This window comes from Acomys minous (assembly GCF_964271855.1).
Source record: "Acomys minous genome assembly, chromosome: 2".
NCBI lineage: Eukaryota > Metazoa > Chordata > Mammalia > Rodentia > Muridae > Acomys > Acomys minous.
This window is the reverse complement of record NC_140484.1, coordinates 93687143-93707299: the sequence shown is the minus strand read 5'-3', so window position 1 is coordinate 93707299 and position 20157 is coordinate 93687143. Positions and strand designations below refer to the sequence as shown.

Here is a 20157-nt window from a genome sequence, read left to right as displayed (position 1 = left end):
GTCCTTGGTTGGTGCCATAGTTTGAGCAGGACCCCTGGGCTCAGATCCACCCATCATAATGTTCTCCTTGTAGGTTTCTAGGACCCTCTGGATCCTTCCATTTCCCCGTTCTCCCATGCTTCTCTCACCTAGAGTCCCAGTAGGATGTCCTCCCCTCTGTCCCACTTTCCTGGTAAGTGAAGGCTTTCGTGGGCTCTTGTGCAGATATAAGTGAGTATATACCATTTGAGTCTTTCTGCTCTCACTCATTATGATCATTTCTAGTTCTTCTATGCCGGATCACAGCGCATTTCGCTCCTGCATTGGTATAGAGCTGAGGCTCAGTGACCCGTGTGATGAGCTCTTCTCAGCTCCTCTCCAGCAGAAAGGATTGTCATTTTGTTTTGGGTAATAATGATGAATTAAATAACAAAATTCTGTATATATTATTCCAATATACTGTTGTGACAGGGTAAATATTTCCCTTTTACCCAGAATATTAAGTTCTAATGTTGTCCTATAGATATTAAACAAGATATGGCAAAATGAATAAATATATGAACTTACTCATTTCTGCCATTAAGGAAATAATATGAAGAACACAGCAATGAACAAATGAGATTTAATTTTCACCAAGCCAAGGGAAAATAGGAATGTTCTTGAATGAAGAAGGTAAACCATGAAGGCAAAAGCTATTTAAATTTGTAAACACCAGGGATGCTTCTGGTGCCCACTTGCCTCGTGATTTTGAATTTTGTGGGGATCCTGGCGACATAGTCATTATCTTATAATGTAGTTTTTACTCAGACTTATTTTATTTTATTTTATTATTCTACTACTATCCTTAATAGTTCCTATAAGCTACAGTTCTGTATTAAACTTAGAATCAGGTTAGAATTAGATAAAGCTAACTAGTGTGATGAAATATGTACTACTCGGAATAATATTTGTTACTCCTTGAGTAATACATGAGATATTCTTGAGGCACAGAAAATAAAAGAATTGTGTGTATTTGTTTGGCAGGCTAAAATTAACCCCAGGTGGCATATAGATGTCACAAACATAAGGAAAATGCAGGAGGGATCTAGTACTTTCCTACTGGGGAGACTCAATTCATACAGTTGAGATAGGAGTTAGAAAGCAATTTTATTTAACTTAGCATTGGATGCACTTTTATCTTGTTTTCATTTGTGCAATGTTGGAATAATTAGATAAATATAAAAATGGTTTGTAAATTATTTTTTATTCAGTGTTTTCATTTGTGTTAAATGAAAAGCTATTAGGTCTTTAGATTATGCAAGATTTAATTTAACACTAATTTTAAGCAGTTAAACTTACAAAAAGGTCGTATTTACTCACCTCTTCTGCGTGAATTCCACACAGCTTGCTTCCTGACAACAATTTGTTTTTCAAGCTTTTATTCTGAGGAAAAGAAAGAGAATTTTACACAAAAAGTAATAAAGTATTAAGAACTTCTTTTACTAATTCAGCCATATCACTCTATGTTTGGCTCACAGATTAAAGTTATATGTTATATAAAGAATTTGTAGGAGCTTATTATTCATTATAAAGTAATTTTCAACTAAAAACCTCATAAACTAGTATTAGGATAGTCACTCAAAACAATAAAATTTTGACCAGTGAGATGGTTCAGTAGGTCGAGGTACTTGTCACCAAGGGTGATGAGTTGAGAGTGACCCCTCGGACCCACATTGATTGAAGAAAACTGACTCCCTCAAGTGGTCTTCTGAGCTCCACAGGCATACCATGACATACGCACTCGCGCGCACACACACACACACACACACACACACACAGAGTTGGCACACATACAAATGTAAAGAAAAAATTAAAATATAAAATGTTATCCAACCTTTTTCTTTACCTATGTTTCTTTAATTTTACATGTAGTTTTACAAAATACACTCAGCTTTCCGCTAGCACTTCATGCTATCTTCTGCAAGCATCTCTTCCACGCATGACAAGTACCTTATTCCCTATTACAATAAAGTTACATACTCAAGAGTACATCTGTATTCCCCCTGAAGACTAGTTTAGAATCTCGTTTCTTATGGATAGATTTCACATTTAAGGTTTCCCCATGTTAGAAGGCAGTTTTGATTCCAGGCCTCAGAAATGAATGATCTGTTAAGCTCATAAATCTAACATTTGTGGAAACTGGTAAGTAAGCATTTGTTTCTCTGGCTCTTCCCAGTCATACGAGGACAACCAGCATTGTGTGCCACAGGTTGTGATGTGGACTGAGCATGCTAGCGGGCTACTGTACCACTGAGGTATAGGCTTCATACACACCCACTTCCCACTGAAAGGTGCAGAGAAACCTACATGAAAATGATTTATTCTTATATCCATCCCTAAATTTTAATTATATTGTTTCTCCTCCTTTGAGGCTCCAATAGACAGTTCATCAAAGAGCCAGTTTCTGTCCCACTATAAAATTCTTACTTCTTCATTGAATTTTGGCATCTTCAAATCAAAGTAAAAAAAAAACCCCACAAGAATCTCATTATTTGCCTTGAATTTCTCAGAGAGTAGAAACTATACACATAGTAGCTTTCAAAGCACAGAGAATCTGCCGCTTTTACATCAGTCCTTATTCTTCCTTAATGAGACTGTCTGCTACAGTCAAGTTAGGCTGTTACAGTTCCTAATGAAGACAGCCTAATAGGTCAGTGGGCCAAGTGTATAAGATGCCACTGTGCACCCGTGTCTACACGCATTTTCATTTCTGCTAGTATCTATGACATTTTCTGCCTGCACATATTAAGAGCAATCCTCATTCCAACTGTGTGTGCCAAAGGCAAAGAGAGAACGAATCAGAGGAAACAGGAGGGAGAAGTAAGAGAAAGAGAGAAGGACAGAGAAGGGAGGGAGGGAAGAAGGGAGGAAGGGTAGAGGGAAAGAGGGAGGGAGGGGGAGAAACTACCTACAAGGCACCCCTTTTTTAAATTAAAAATATTATACAATTTATTAAGACCCAGAGGTTACTGCATAAGCCAGGAAAATGAAGAGGAAACATTGCCAGAGTAGGGTAGTAGAAAAGCAATAAGAAGAAGATGGCAAGGGTATGTGTGATAGGGTCTGAGCAATGGGACAGCAGTTTTAATTAGGGATGGAGGAGGGAGAGGAGTGCTGAAGGAGGGTAAAATAACAGTAAGGATGTTTGAAGAGTCTTACGATATCATACTATTAACTATTTACCTAAAAATAGCCATACGTGTAAGTCTGCATATAAATAATACATATATAGTTTAAATAAAATGCTCTCATCTAGTCTGACAATATTCCCTCCAACTGCCCAAGACTACCTACCAAAAATATCACCAACATGCTGGGATAAAGAAGATCTGTAGTTTCTTTATTTTTTTAAAAAAATGTTTAAAATTAGTTTATTTATTCATTTTACGTCCTAGTCATATTTCCATCTCTCCTCATCTCCCAATTCCACATTTCCTCCTTCTCTCCCTCCCCTTCCACTATTCCTCAGAAAAGGGGAGCCACACTTTCCAATCCGCCCCAGATCATCAAGTTGCGTCAGACCTGAGGGTGTTCTCCTCCCCTATGGCCTGGCAGGGCAGTCCCACCAGGGAGAAACGATCAAAAAGCTGTCAACATAGTCCATGTCAGAGAAAGACCCTGCTCCCCTTACTAGGTGACCCACACGAAGCCTGATCTGAGCATCAGCTGCATCTTTGTAGGGGCCTAGGACCAGTCCATGCATGGTACTGGGTGAGGCTTCAGTCTCAGCAAGCCCCTCTGGGCCCTGGTAAGTTGGTTCTATTGATCTTCTTGTGGAACTCCTATCACCTCTAGGTCCTTTCTCCTTTCCCCCACTTTCCCAAAAGATTCCCAAGCCATGTATTTGTAAAACGTGGGTAAGGCTCTCATCTCATTCCCCTTCTGAGGGAATGAAAACAACACTTACAAAAGACAAACGAATGAAACAAATGGTCATTACATAGGCCATAACTCATCATTCATATAGTTTATGTGAGAAAAACTATTTGAAAGGAAAGATACAAAATTCTGCCTTAAATTTTAGAAAAAATGACAATAATCTATATAATTGTATGAATACTCACATATATACTCATGTTTCACATAAGATTACATGGAAATATCACAAGCTATAAGGCTTTTGAATATGTCAATGTAATATTAACTAAACATGCAGAAATAAAAGTATCTATATTTTGAATTCTAGTGGATAAAATGTACATTTCATATGATTATATAATGTTATTATATACTGTATCAGGAATATATTGTTATTTTAATATAATTTCATATTTCACTGGGATTTTTCAGAACCAAATATGAAAAATGTTCACATGTAATGCGACATGGGTTGAGCTGTGAATAGCTGTGCACATATGCAAGGTGTGTGGGTATAAAGGTTCTGAAGTTCGGTGCCTATGAAATCACATAATGCTACTTTTTGCTGTGCTTTTTGTTTTTCTGCTGTTTATATTCAGTTTCATATTTACTTTTAAGCTGAATCTGTGCCTAATATTTTGAGGCTTCCAGTGCCAGAAACAGTATTCTCCAGCATTAATTTCCGGAGGATGTGAATCAACCATATTTGTGAATGGGTGGAAGAATGACAGGACAATTGCTAGTGAAGACCATGCTAAGGGTAAACCTGAAGACAAGCGGCAGAAATGTCCTACTTTATCAGTCCACAGGTGAGCATCCTAAGTACAGACCTTCAAAACAGCTTTTCTTCAGTCACCACTGTATGCTTCTCGGGAATTTAAAGGAGGTAGGAAGTAATAATGTAAGTATCCGATAAATTAGGTAATAAAACATTTTTCAGTATCTTGAGACAGAGAAACCATAATTGACAAATTTGTTATTCAATGTTCACAAATAAACATTTAGTGCCCAGAAACACGTAATGTTGATATTAGCACTCTACTCATTGCCAGTTCCTGGTGTCTATTTTAAGTTCAAAAGCTATGATTCTTGTGCTATTATCTACCATAGCCTTAACTTGCAGCTTAGGATAGGTCCTCAAGAATGGTAGCTACATTAGTGAATTTAGTAAAGATTATGACCTTGATCTGATGGTCTTCTCAGTGAAAAACGAAGTTCCTACTACACCGTGTCACCCTGAAGAAAAAGGTAGAGCCTGTGAACTCCTTATTTAGATATTTACTCTCCACTGGGTGGTGTTCAGAAGTGGTGAGGCTTAAAGAAAAAAAAAACCCTTACATTTTTGACAATCCAACTTGCACTCATGTCTGAACAATTTAGGAATGCTGTTTAATAATACACACTGCCTATATTTTTAAAGTCAAGTCCGAATATAATATGGTGTAGGTAACTCTTTTATCATTGTTTTTAATGTCTATGGGTGTACTGTTTATATGTGTCAGTGCACCACATGCATTCAGTGCCACATAGACTGGAAAATGGGATTTCCTCCTCTAGAGCTGGCATTAGAGAGGGCTGTTAGTCTCCTTCTGAGTGCTCTGAACTGAACGTGGGTCTCTGTACCAAACCACTATGTATAAACCACTGTATATAAACCACGGAGCCATCTCTCCAACCTTGCAAAAAAATCATTTTATTGAGTAAATCCTTTCAATCTGGGTTTCATCTTTGATGGTGAGCTTTCAGCATAGCTCACACAGTAGCTTAAAGGAACAGATTCTCTGGCATGCAAAATAGATATAATACCACAAATTCAGCATCTCTTGTCCTGAATTAGGTAACAACACAACAGCAGCAGCAGCAGCAGCAGCAGCAACAACAACAACAACAACAGCAAGAATAATGACAGATTACTATCCAGAGTCTCCATTTTGCAGAACATTTCCAGAAAAAAATACGATGTCAACCAGATATCAAAAATAGTTAAACGGTTAGCAAGTGAAACTACAGGGAGGTGTTTGTACATAATAGATGGAAATACTGTAAGGCTTAATAAAACAGGCTTGGAATGAATAGAAGGAACCACCTATAGTCTGAGGTGGTGGCAACTAGTTAGAGGCAATGAATCTGTACACTTAATTACAAGCTGGAACGATGAGGCCTCAGTGAATTTTCAGGATGAAAATTAAGATGCTAAGCAAACTTAATATCATCAATTAAAACTGTATGTAAATGTATTTATCACATTGCTTTTTTCAATTAAAATGAAATATACCACTGTGGCCAGGATGCTGAAAATATGCAGAAAATGTACATTAAGTTCTCCTAAGTGCAATTAAATCTAAAGTAAGAAAAAAACACCTGCAGTGCTTTATCCAAAATAAATCCAGACATACTGGGTCTTGTTGTCGAAAGCATCTTCTATTTTAGAACTGCCTAACTCTGATTGCGCAGAGGCAACTTTAATGGATTTCTTTAGGCTCATATTTCTTTCTACAGAAATGTGGTTTTTTTTTCTTTTTCAATGGTCACAGTAAATATCTTTGCTCTTTCAGATATGCCATGTTGCAAATGAGAGGCTTAAGTTACTTATTGTGGAAGTCACAGGGTTTGGGTGGCTGGGTGAACACAGACGCCTTGCTCCTCAGAGCATGGTAGATACATTTTACAAATCCTCTGTTTGCATCAGATCAGGCTGCTGTAATAAAATTCCATAGATAAGGCAACTTACTAACAATAGCCATGCATTTAAAAAATTGTTTTAGAGTTTAGAACTCTATACCAAAGTTCTTGGAGACTCGTATTTGATGAGGAGCCCTCTAGTGATATATCTGCTTTGATGATCTATTTACATTCTTAGCATCTTGAGAGACCCGTCATCTCCTGACACTGATGCATTAGTGATTAACTTTCAACTTATGAACATGCATGACAGTGCCATACCTTATTGAAAAGTTCTTATGAAATCCTTGGTATTCTAGGCTTTGATCTCAGCCATGTATGTTTATTTCAGGAATTCATTCATGAATATGTTAATATACTGGTGTTTGTGAAGTCATTTATATTATGAATTTTTAACCTCTGTGGTTTTCTACTCACAATAAAGTTTGGACAAAAGGAACACAATGGGCCCAGTTCATCTTTATTAAAATTTTATTATAAAGTTCCTTCAAATTTAAAGTAAATAGGTAAATGAATTAGAGAAAATTGGCTCACATCTAGCACAGCTGCATGTAAGCCATGGGAAATATATCCAGAGTATTTTAAAAGATTTTATTTCTACCTCATGAAAGAGAAAAAGTGACTTCGGGGAATTGTAAAAGTATTCCAGGTTGACAATGAAGAAAAATAACCCCAAAATTAAACTACCTGGAATATGAGACACATAGAACAGAATGAAAAATTCTGTTTCAAAGAAAAGTGTAATAGGTAGCGGAAAGATACTTAACTGAAACACAACTATAACAATTAAAATTGCACGAATAATCAATCCTCTGTTTGAGCATAATGGTGTGGTTTTGTCTTTGTGTAGATTATTTGTTACTTTAAAAGTCATAGTTTTGCAGACTGACTTAGATTAAATAAATATGGCAACAATTTTATTCAATATTATATAATTACACTATCCTTACATAGCTATACCATCTCCAGAGCAGGGCAGGCACCTCACCAACTTGAATTCTAAACTGTCTGTAGGTATACCACAACCTTTAGAAGTACATAAAGTTTCCTTGTTGCAGTCATTTTAGGAATAAGGTTGTGCACTAAACTTGGTTTGTCTCATCTGATTATAAGAGACCATCAAAATGATGGTATTTAGCTTTAGCACCAAACAGCTATGGTACCCCTTAACAAATTATTCACCCAGAAACCCTCAGAATCTACATGTGAAAAGGAATGACAATTACAAGGTCACTTTTGGAGGAATCTCCACCTCAGAACTGCTTTGGCTGGGTAAATATATTATAGAGGTTCAAGTTTTAAAAGCTTGCTGCAAGAAAATATATGAACACATTTCAAAATACTGAGCACATTAATTAGATATTCATTTATTACATTAATCACTTCCATCTCCCATTGAGCTCAATTCCTAATGGTATGAATGCAAATGCTAAACAGTGTCTTGGTCGTTCGGACATGAAACTTGGATTCGAATTCTACTTTTTATAACCTGTACCTTTAGAAAAATCTTAAACTTTCTCCCTTTCCCTCTCTGTTTTATAGTTCATAAAATGATGGAAATATCACGGGTCACTTTGGAGGTGATGTATTTAGTAAGTAATTCATGCTCAGTGGCTAGCACAGAGCCAGCACATGGTGCATTTTCACTTTCAATGGTACTAACATGTTCTTTACCTTGTGAGAGAGTAGTCTTCTTGCTGAATTATCAGAACAGTAATTCAAGGGGCTTGTGGATATCAATTCTAAACCTGTATAGGCTCTCACTGTAGGACTCATGATGCATTGAATTTTTCTTCAGTTTAAATACATTTAGTGCAAGAGCCACTGAACTCAATCATATCTTTTGAAATGTGCTTTTTTAAAAAAATGTTTTTTATTTATTCACTTTATATCCTGGTCATATCCTCATTTTGCCTCACCTCTGAGCCCTACTCTCCCTCCCTCTCCCACATCCCCTTCTCCTATTTCTCAGAAGAGGGGAGCCCCCCCCTTCCCATTCTCTGGCTCATCAAGTTGTATCAGGAATGAGTATTTCCTCTTCCCCTGTGGCCTGGCATGAAAAGCTGGCAAGAGAGAGCCCCACTCCCCTTACTAGAGGACCCACATGAATCCTGAGCTGGCAGTCAGCTACATATTTGTAGGGGCCTAGGTCCAGTCCATGCGTGGTCCTCTGTCGGTGCTCTAGTCTTGGCAGGCCCCTATGGGTCCTGGTTAGTTGTTTCTGTTGGTCTTCTTGTGAGGCGGCTGTCACCTCCAGGTTCTTTTCTTCTTCCTCCCATTTTTCCTCCAGGTTTCCTATCCATCACCCAATGTTTTGCTGTGAGTCTCAGAGGACAACTCTGCTTGACTCCTGTCTGCGATCATAGCAGAGTATCATTAATAATGCCAGGGCTTGTTTCTTTCCCATGGGGTGGGTCTTGGGTGGGGCTGGGCTTTGGTTATACCTTCCCTCAATCTCAGCTCTATTTAATCATGTTTTCTCTTCATCCTCTTTGCTCTTCCTCTGAAACAGGTGAATCTTTTGAAAATAGGACCTTGTGCTTCCGTTAGTAATACTTGTATCTGCATATGTGTAATCTGTGTGAAGGTTGATATTTGCTGAGAACGTGAATGGATTTGAGTCACCTGGGAGACATGCTTCTGGGCTTGACTTAGAAGATTTCTCTAGAAAGGTTCAAGTAAAGGAGAAAGACACACATTTACTATGGACAATACTATCCCATGGGCTGGATCTTGGGAGTGAAAAATTTGAGGGTGGCGCATAAAAGAAAACACAATCCAGCTTCGTTGTTTCTATTTCCTCACTGTAAATCAGCATGACCATGCCTTTCTTCCATGATGGACTGTACTTCCACAGACTATAAGAGGAAACAAACCATTTATTCCTTAAAGTTCTTTCTGGGATATTTTGTCACAGAAATGAAAGAAGTAAAGAACACTATTACACACTTCTATATTGTAGAAAGCAGTTATAAGAAACCTTTTCTTGCAAGAATTTCACAACTTATAAATGAGCTCAGTGTCTCCTAAATTGGTCTGTGGAGGCTATGGACGCACTCTCTGTTTAGAGGAGTTCAGGAGTTAGACAAACAATAGGAAATGACAGAGAGAAGTAATAGCTTATAAACACAGTGAAGCTGTCCAGCAACTAGCTAAAGACTGAGCGGGGAGGCTGAAGAGCCCCTGAGAGCGGCTGCAGTTGTCCCTCTGTAAATGACCCTGAAACTACTACACCAAGTTTGAACATGAAAGTGATATCAACAGATTAAATCTTTTGTTGTTGTTCGTGGTGGCTCAGATTCACAGAGATCTGCCTTCCTTTTCCTTCCCAGTGCTGGGATTAAAGGTGTATGCCACCACACCCGGCAGATTTAAATTTAAGAAAAGTAATGTCTAAAAAAAAAAAATCACATTGTAAAATAGTAGACACATACATAACTCCATATAAGATAAAATTGGCATTCTTTTAGCAGTGCATATACTTTTTCTCTATGCAGTACTGGGGATGAAGTATGCTAGAGAGTAACTTTACCAGCTTTTACTGTCAAAACTAAATAATGATAGGAAAATAGTGCTGGTTTCTTGGTGTGAGTCTCTGCATGAGCATGTTTAATTTTTGTTATTTATTTGTGGCTGTTATTGTCAAAGTCTTTTATAGCATATTCTATTTCATTGGGTCATCATGTTATCTCTATTAGGCTAAAAATTTAAATGTCTTCATTTCATAAATCAAAGCAGAAGCTTTATGTGTATCTACATTATTGTTTGCTATGAAATCACTCAGTGGAGAAGTACATTATGATCCACAGAATACTGTTTAACTATTAAGGCTTTGAATTGTCCTCATAGCCTGCGACTACTTCAAGTGATCGAGTTCATCAGATTTCAAAGGGAGCACATACACAACTGTTAGGGAATCTCATAACTCTACTTTTCCAGTTGAAACAAAATCAGTCAAAGATAACTTTTGACTATGATCTAATCCCTTGTCTTTGACACCTTCGAGCATACTCCTGAAAAGGGGTCCTCTTCTCTGCCACAGTATTGTTATGCTCTGGGATTGCAACTTCCTTTCTATACAGTACAGGTGAATTCAAAAGTACCTCTTATTGTGTCAAATAGTATGCCATCAATGAAAATTAAAAGAAGAAAAGGAAATAGGGAAAGAAGAGGTGGAAGGTAGAACGTCATTTACAAAGATATAAAGAAGAGTTTAAATGATCTATGCAGTTCTTGGCTTGAGTAAAGCAACAGTTAGGACAAAAAAAGCATAGATTCTGCAATCTACAATCTACAATCCCATGCTCTATATAGGTCACCTTGCATCTAAAGAGATGGAAAAATAGACAAGTTTACTTAAGAGCTTCTTGTGGCCTTCATGGATCGAAATTTGATCTCTTGTTCAATAGTATCAATTTCAACTGGAGAGTGATTACAAACAAAAAAATCTCGGGATCAAATAAACCTGGTTGTACTAAGTAAAAATATTCAGCACTGTGGGTGAATCTTGAATCTCCTGTTCAGTTAAGTATATGGACTACTGCCTACAGCAGATACTAAGCACTCACCACAGCTTTACCTTCAAGTTCTAATTGGCATTTCATGATTCTAGTTAAGAGAAACCCATTCACTTTGCATTGCCTGTAAATGTTTTTAAAAATAACACCCTCAGGTCTTCACTGCTCCCATACCACTTTGCCTGATCTTACACAGTGCAGATTATGGTAAATGAGATTCACTTCCTGTGGAGCTCCGTATCACTCCTCAGCAGGACTTTCGAGGACAAGGATATATGACCTGTGAATCTTCCTATCCACAGTACAGCAATGGGCTATTTCTCATGATGATGAGAATATGACTCAAAGAGCCTTTATCAGGAACCTAGCTCTGTGCACTCTTCATGAATAATAAATTCATCACCTGGCTCTCCTTCCTAATGTCAACAACAAAGACATTCACTTGATAATTCTACCAGCCTTAGAACTTAGCTTTGTCCCTGTGTCCTCTCCTCATTGTTCCCAGCATACAATTAATTAATGTTCCTGAAGTCAATACAGTCTTGACTACTGTTTCCCCTTCTCAAGGTCTTTAGGGCCAAAGGTCCTGTGAAGCCTAGAGCTGGAAGATTCTCTTTTCAATCCAAGTTACTCTGCTTTAGTATTTTTTTTATCATAACTCTATAGAAATAACTATAATTTATAAAAATCATTCATTAGTAGCAAACATATAAACAAGATGTTTCATCTACAAAGTAGGAGGGTTTCCAACAAGCCCCCATGTAAAATTCTCTTCACAGTCTCATTTGCTGCTGCTCATTTAACAAGTGGGGAAGTGCGGTGTCGTGTGGCATGTTATAGTACCATATAATGCAAACCGTGTATTTTCAGTTGAGGCTTTTACTATGTGCTCTGTCACAAAATGTCCAAATCTGAAAACTACATGTAAGATAATTCTGACACAAAGTTATAGAGCCTTGGATGTTCTCTGAAGATTCACAAGCTGACTCCTTCATCCTCCATGCCTTGCTGCTTCTGTGACATGACTCTTGGCTGCTTGTCCTATGAAGTTCTCACCTTTAAGTATTTGCTCTACCACCAGAGAACGTGAAAGGTAATAGAGTTCACATTGACTCTTTCAAGGCCAACTGGAGCTGTCAGCATTTCTTCTCTTGATAGACCTGTGAGCATAACTCAGTCATATGATTCTAAGTCACTCTCAGTGACGTTTCCCAGACAAGATTAGAGTCAGTCTTCTACGAGAAGAAAGAGTAACCTTTGGGAAGAAATTTTGTTCTTTGTCATGGTTGCAGCACTAACTACTCCATTATCCTAATTCATAACCTAGAGTTAATTCTGGTGCTAGAAAGCCTAAAGTAGGAAATAACCAGTATTAAAGTCAACTAACCCAATGAACAAGTATAAAAGTAGCTCCCTTTTCAGATGAAAACATTACCCCAACTACCTTATGCTCTGCAAGTCTTGAGAAATAAATTAATTTTGGACTCTTATCTTTGTTCCCAAGACATTTTTCATCCATCTGCTCAGCAAGCTGCTGTGACATAGATGAAAGGTCTGGTGGAAGTGTCGTAGGCTTTCCTCAGAATCATCTGGGGGTGGATAACTCTGAGCCAGAATTCTTGTTCTGGTCCTGAGTGGCTGAATCTGCATCTTTTCCATTTGTTCCATGATCCTGCATTCCACCCTGCCTCGCAGGAAAGCATCTTACATGCTGACGCATTAAGAATAACTACATATCTGGACACAGTTTGCAGTCCTACTTCTGTCCTCCCACTCACGATGCTATTCTCCAATATCCGCATATTAACAGCTTTGTGAATGTCAATCTCTATCATGTATTAGAATCAATTGTTAAAGGAAGAAAAGATGCATAGCTCCATAAGATTTTTCTGTTATTTTCTCAGTTATTCTTTTTTGTTTTTTTAATCAGCCAGTGAGGTGTATAAGAAGGCATGAAATTCCTACTTTACAGCAGACAAACTGACGCTGGGAGAAGCGAATGCCTCTTACACTCAGCTCACCAAGGGCAGAGATGGTATATAGGTTCACGTCAGATCCCAGACTATGTGTTCTCTGTCTTGTCACAGTCAGCTACATACTAATGAGTGCATGGACGTTACCTCCTGCATCACGAGCCTCTTCTTAGAAACCTGCAACCTGGTAGAAACTCATTTTAACACATCCTTCCCCTCTGCTCCCTATACATCCATATCAGTAAGAATATTTAGCAACTTGTAGTTTCTAAACTCAAATTACTGTTTTGGGGCAAGAAGGAAAGTTAAAGTGCCAATGCTTGCTTCTCTGAGAGCTCAGTCAGCTGAGCTCTCACACCATGCCAGCTGAACAGCACACAGGCTCAATGATCCAACTCTTAACTACTTTTCCATTTTCACTGATGTTCTGGGAGAGTGAGGCTTATGATATCTAAATGGTCCATGAGTTTCATTTATATTTATCGCCTCTCAGTTGTTATCTAAACATGGGAATTATTTTCTCTGTAAGATATTCAGTATAGATGGTAAGTGTTGAAATCACTTAGTACCACTTTGCTTTTGAATTTTTGGAAGGCCTTTTAATCTGTGCAAATGTGTGCCCATGTCTGATTTTCCCTGAGGCATGGCTGCTGCAATCTGTGCTCTCAGTCTAGGGCTAGAAGGCACAAATCTGTAAATGGTCCATTATAATGTCTGTCTTAATTGCACTTCCATCTTCAATGCCTTATGCATCTGCCCCTGGCCGATTAAAAAGGAGCAAGAGAAATTGTTCTAATGACATCCTTTTTACAGTTAAGTTGGTGTAATAGAGGAAAAACTATGGAACAGAATTCACAGACATATTCTACTTATAGCTCTGCTGTTTACAAGCTGTAACCAAGGATATCAGTTTATTATGCTATTCCGAAAGTCTCAGTTTCTCCATTTGTTATGTCTGCCTCTTTAGTATGTTAGTATAAGAGAAAAGGAAAAGAGTGAGTATGAAAATGGGCTATAAGCAGGCAGTTTCTTATACATGTACATAACCATATAGCAATGGCATTGATTACAAACTAAACCTCGAGGGAATGAGCTTTCTCTGCATATACAAGCTTGTTCAAGAGTTTAAAATTTTCTGGATGTTTCTATTTCTCCCTGTTTGTCCAGGTGAGAATCAAACAGGGGGCAAACAGAAAGGGGAAGAAAGGGCTGTTGAAAAATTGATGGATAATTAAAAGTTTAATGATGCTTTTCCATTCTTCCAAATATTTTAATCCACTTGAAGGGTTTAATGGTTGCACACCTGAGCTACCAGAAGTAGAGCTGAGAACAAGGGGCTTAGATATGAGAAGGGAGCTGAGGATACAACAACAAAGCCTTATTGGTGTTTGTTTGTTTGTTTTCAGAAAGAGAGAAAAGAAAGAAAGGAAGGAAGGAAGGAAGGAAGGGAGAGGGAGGGAGGGAGGGAGGGAGGGAGGGAGGGAAGGAAACATGAAGTTGGGTAGGTATGCAGTTAGGTGGGAGAGGATCTGAGAGGACTTGGGAAAGGAGGAAACATGCTTAAGATCTATTGTATGAAAAAATTAAATAAAAAATCTGGTCTCATTAAAAAAAGAAAGTGCAGTGTGATCACTTCAGTTAGATAATCACCTTCAACCAGTGTGAGCAGAGTCCTCAGTGGGAATACTACTCCTTGAGAGAGAGAGAGAGAGAGAGAGAGAGAGAGAGAGAGAGAGAGAGAGAGAGAGAGAGAGAGAGAGAGAGAACAGAGACAAAGATAGACAGAGACAGAGGGCACTAACATACTTAGACTTTCTTCAGCTTGAAGGGTTGCTCTAGAACTAGGAATGTGAAGAGGCAGTCAGGGCCCTAGGGAGCAAGACTCCACAGAGCGAAGGCAGTGCTAATTACGTTGCTTCTACTATTGTAGTATCTCCAGATCAGTCCCAATCAATACCCTATCTGAGGATATAAGGTAGAGAGGCTTAGATTAAAGGAGTATGCAAGAGGACTCAAGGAGGGCTTGGCCTCCTTCAGCCTCTGAAGCCAAAGGCAGAGGCAGAGGTCAATCAGACCCCCACCAGTGGGGTAGCCTTCCTTCCACGTGAAGGAAAAAATAAGTATGTCGTGTGTTCCAAACATGTGTAGGTTAAACCACAGGTTCTTTGTAATCACTGCAGAAAACTCCCAAAGATGGTGTGTTGTTGGTAATGAAAATACAAATCAGCCTCCCCCCCTTCTTGTAGGGGATCCTCAGAGAAGTGTGCACTATGATACGTTGTAACTGTTGCCTGGTGGGTTTTTTGTTTTGTTTGTTTTTTTAATATGCTAGATGGAAGCTGGCTTTCTTTAACTTATACCATTTTCTGCTTGCATTATTGTTCTAGTCTTTGTGTAGCTATCTCAATAGGAATAAGGGTTGCTGAGTCCAAGGCATATTATCTGTAGGAGGCAACATAATTAACTTTCTTCTCTAACCCACGAAGACATCTTCAGTGATATTCAGCTTATTTAAGATAGCCAATTCCTCCTCACAGCACAGCATCCTGCAATTCTTATGAAAACTCACATAAAGACAGAAAAGTGACCTACAGATAGTAAATGTAGGGAAATAAGAGGGCAGGCACATGGCACTTAAAATTTACCTGTAATCATATTTATTTCTAGTAATACGTACTGAGATTGTACTGGCTGATACTGTGATTGTGCATTGTATGGATGAGTCATGCATGCTGTCTGCATACAGTATTTGATGCCTGTTCACAAGTAAAAGTAATTTGATGATGTTATGTTACCAATACTGTGATACTGTGATGTTGAATTCTACACTAGGTAGAGCCATCCTTCTCTCTGTCCTTCTCTATCTCTCTGTCATTATGTCTCTCTGTCATTATGTCTCTGTCATTGTCATTATGTCTCTGTATCTCTGTGTCTCTGTATCTCTTTGTCTCTGTCTCTATGTTTCTCTCTGTGTCTCTGTGTCTGTCTGTCTGTCTGTCTGTCGTGTACAGGGAGAAGCACAGTCAATTAAAACCAAACATTGTCGCTTAGAATGATCTTCAAGACAAGTCAGATTGGCTCCAGGAGCCAGCTGCAAAAGCAACCTTTGACAAATGAAGCAGAGAAAGGAGAAATCAGTGTGAGGTAACCACAGGGAGCAGGCAGCCTGTAATGGATCCCTGATATGGGGAAGGGAGCACAAGTGGCTGTGTGGAATCACTTGTGGGAAAGAAGCTGTGAGGTCCTGACCTTAGACAAGACAGAAGGAAAATCACTGGGCTGTTTACTTGGAAATGAGTTAGGACATTTACATTTCATATAAAGACAAATCAACTTCCACTTTGACAAGTCTGAATGACTTGCCTCTGTCCAGCATCTGCACATCACCCCATTCAACCTAAAGTGCCATTTCATTTGTTTTAGTAGCATGTGTCAAGTGGGTGTCAAATCTGGGTATTTTTAATCCTACAGCTGCTCACATTTGACAAACCAGCTCTGAAACTCCCAAAGGAAAATATTGTAGCAAAGTGGAAAAATCTCTCCCACTTCTAAGGCTAACAAGTTCCAAACACTCCCAAGAAAGAAGTTAAGGAACATGGCCAAGGAGGTAAGGACACATATAACATGAAGTGAAAAAGCTGCCACAAAGCTCTGTTGCTATAACAACACAGCAACCATATAACATCACGACATAGCAGCAAACTATGTCAAAACAGAGAACACAGGAATTTCCTTGGCCTTGCTAACTGTTCTCATATAACTCTCCTTAATTTGCAGTTCTTCTGAAGACCTGGCTACATCTAGGAGGAAGATTTACTGGACCCCTTGGTTTTAACACTTGACAGTTTGCCTTTGATAAGGGCTTTGTGAATGAACTGAGGTTAGTCACAGGAGTTAGAAGCACTGAATATCAGCTACGTGAGGGGTTCTGCAGCAAAGCACATTAAAGCAAAACACCGCTTGTGAACAGGTTTCTGATTTCTACTAAAGTTGCTATTCTTAAGCCCAAATAGATGTTCCTCATGTCAGTGTGCACTGGAGTAGTATTGCAGTATTGCCCTCCTCTAGGAGGGAGCAGTAAGGCACCACTGTGGAGGAGAGGCCTGATGCAAGTTTAATGGGAACTGAGGAGGCTGCTCATGCCCAGTGCCGGAGCATCTGGATGCAGCATTGTACTCCTCAGGGTTGTATTTGCTTTGAGGAAATTTCTTCAGGGTTCTGCTTGCGCTGACATTTAATGAGTTGCCACGTAGAATACCCTGATTTTAGAAGGTGAGCAAAGTTTGCATTTAAAAATATTCAGTGTATTCATCTGTACATTATGTGAAATCTTTCCACCTTCGTAGTTTGGAATAATTTTACTTACTGGATGGATGTCTCTAATCCCCAAGTCCTCAAATCTCTAACAGCCTTTCAGAGTACAGCAAATTTGGGATTTTTGGATTACAGTGCTAAATATGTACACACTTGTAACACACACACACACACACACACACACACACACACACACACACACTGGAAAATATGTCATAGACATTTAGTATGAACAGATGAAACTTGTCATGGGCTATTTAAGGGGTAAACAGGGAAGAGTGGATGCAGTAGTGCCTGGATTTGGAAGAACATACAACGGTCCTTTCAATGCCCACACAAAGCATTTTTAGATGCACACATCAGGGACTGGTTTTTTAGGGGTGCAAAAGAAAGTGCAATGTTCTTATCTGCTCTGTATTCTACTTTAAATTCATTATTTACGAGCACTTCTCATGAACAAATTTACCAGACCAAGTATTTGTATGCATACAGTTACTTAGACTTCTAAACAGACATTCAGGTTATGTTAAGTTATTCTACTTGAAAGTGAAAAACCTGTGTGTGCTGATTTGCTTTGCATTGTCAGATTGACTAGGTGTACCCATGAGAGTCTATCTATCTAGGAAAGTTTAACTGTGGTAGGAGGAGTCACACTAAATGCAGGCAGCACGACATCATGGGCTGGTGTCTTGGACCAAGTAAATAAGAAAGCAAACTGAACATCAGTATTCATTTCTCTGTTCCCTAACTGTGGAAACAATGGGACATGTTGGCTCATGTTCTTGCCACAAGGACTTCCCCACTGTGTTGAACTGTACCCTCAAACAATTGATATATTTTAATTGTGATATTTTAAGAACCTTGGCATTTCTTGTCTCATTTTCCCTCAATCAAAATCTAACCAGTATCCAGCTTTAAAGACAATAAATATCTACAGTGTGATGGAGCTCCTTGCTAGCTGAATAAGGAAAAATGAAAAAAAAAAAAAAAAAAAACCAAACAAGTGGGAAGGTTGGGAGAACAGACAAGGACTCAGGAAACCTAACGATGTGTGATCAAATACTCTAAGATAGTGGTAATGATACATGGTCAGTGCTCTAAAAGTAAATAAATAAAGTAATTAATTGTGATTAACACAGCTCCATTTCATTCTATATTAATCATGTTTTATTAAGACTGCATAGACAGGAACTATCAATACAACTTAAGTATGATTGAATCCTGTTAAAGTTTCCTTTGTTGTAGGTGGTTCATAAGTAAAGTAGTAATGGTAGTGATCAAAAGAGTACTTTTCCTCCAACATCATTTCATTAACAGGAAGAAAATGAAGGAAGTTATGGACATCATGGTATATTATAACAAACTACAAAAATGAGACTGGGTCTAAGATTCTATCTACTATGTGTCATAAAATCTTTACATTACAAAAAAGAAGTAGATAAGTCAAAGAATTACTAAAAATTAGAAAATTAGAAACCAGAAAAAAAACTACCAAAGGGAATTTCTCAGTATTGTTTTTTTGGAATTAATGTTTATTTCTCTTCAGTTATACCACTCCAGGTCTTTCAATGTCTTTCTGACTCTCCTTCACAGAGTGCTCCTTCCACACAGGATGTGGATTACCACTGAGAAGGCAAGCCTAAGCTTCTAGGCTTTTCTACATCTCAATAGATAATTATTAAAAAATAACATTTCTCAGGGCTGGAGAGATGGCTTAGAGGTTAAGAGCAGTGGCTTCTCTTCCAGAGGTCCTGAGTTCAATTTCCAGCAGCCAAATGGTGGCTCACAACCATCTATAAAGAGGGATATGGTGCCCTCTTCTGGCCTGCCCGTGGAGGCAGAGCACTGTGTACATAATAAATAAATAAATATTTAAAAAACATTTGTCAACATAAATTTTATTTTTCTAAACGCTTCTTCTCAGTCAGACTTACAAGAAAAGTTGATATCATTTTCCAATTTTTTTGTTCTAGGTTTGATGGTAGCAAATGCTCAGAAAGTGAAAAAATAGAAAACAAGAATATCTAAGTTATTTGATTGCCTGGGAAACGGTGATGACCTTTGAAAGCAGCAGATTTATCCTTCAAATTGGAAAGCATCCCTCAGTATAATAGTTATGACTTATCAAGATAAAGACAAAAGATATAAATGTAATTATGCTTTCTATTCTGGGAAGGGGACAAGGCTCAGATGACAACATTCAGTTTCAGAAAGCCTGAAGAGGATATTGTAAAGCCAGGCCAGTAGGAATCACCTCAGTAATAAACTCTGGAGACGACACCATCGAAACAGTTAGGAAAACCAACGGAATGCGTGATCAGTGAGGAGTTGTCATTCTCTTACCCCATCCCAAGAAAATTTCTAGCCATCAGTTTGTTCTTTCTGGAAAGAGTGATGAGATCGTACATAAACAGTGGATTCAAAAGGCTTGAATTAGGAGATACTTCAATAGAGCTAAATATGTAATTACAGAATCTAATCAGTAAGATATGAAGACTTTTTAAACGTAATGTGAATTTGAACTTAAGAAATATTAAGATAAGACCCAATGAATGGCTAGGAATCAGGGCTGGAGATGGCCATCATTATGACAAATGACCATAAAATGAAAAGGCATGCTGAGTGCAATTCAAATTGACTCCTTTTGAGTTGCAGCACAAATAGAAATATCCATTATGCACTTTAATCAAATGCTCAAATGGTGGCCAAGACCATCAGAAAAGCTAGCATATGAATTATTATTACTAATTTAAGTTACAAAATACTTCTAAGAGAGTCTGTATCACAAATCATCA

At 38.3% G+C, this 20157-nt stretch overlaps 1 protein-coding gene across 2 annotated transcripts in view; it reads right to left on the bottom strand.

The window, feature by feature from the left end:
• Window positions 1–20157, bottom strand: part of LUZP2 (leucine zipper protein 2) — a 362411-nt gene that overhangs the window by 96058 nt on the left and 246196 nt on the right. For both annotated transcript variants that reach the window (XM_084771425.1, XM_084771424.1), the window contains one exon: window positions 1339–1401. In XM_084771425.1, the coding sequence (XP_084627551.1) occupies window positions 1339–1401 (63 nt within the window). The remainder of the gene's footprint in view (window positions 1–1338; window positions 1402–20157) is intronic.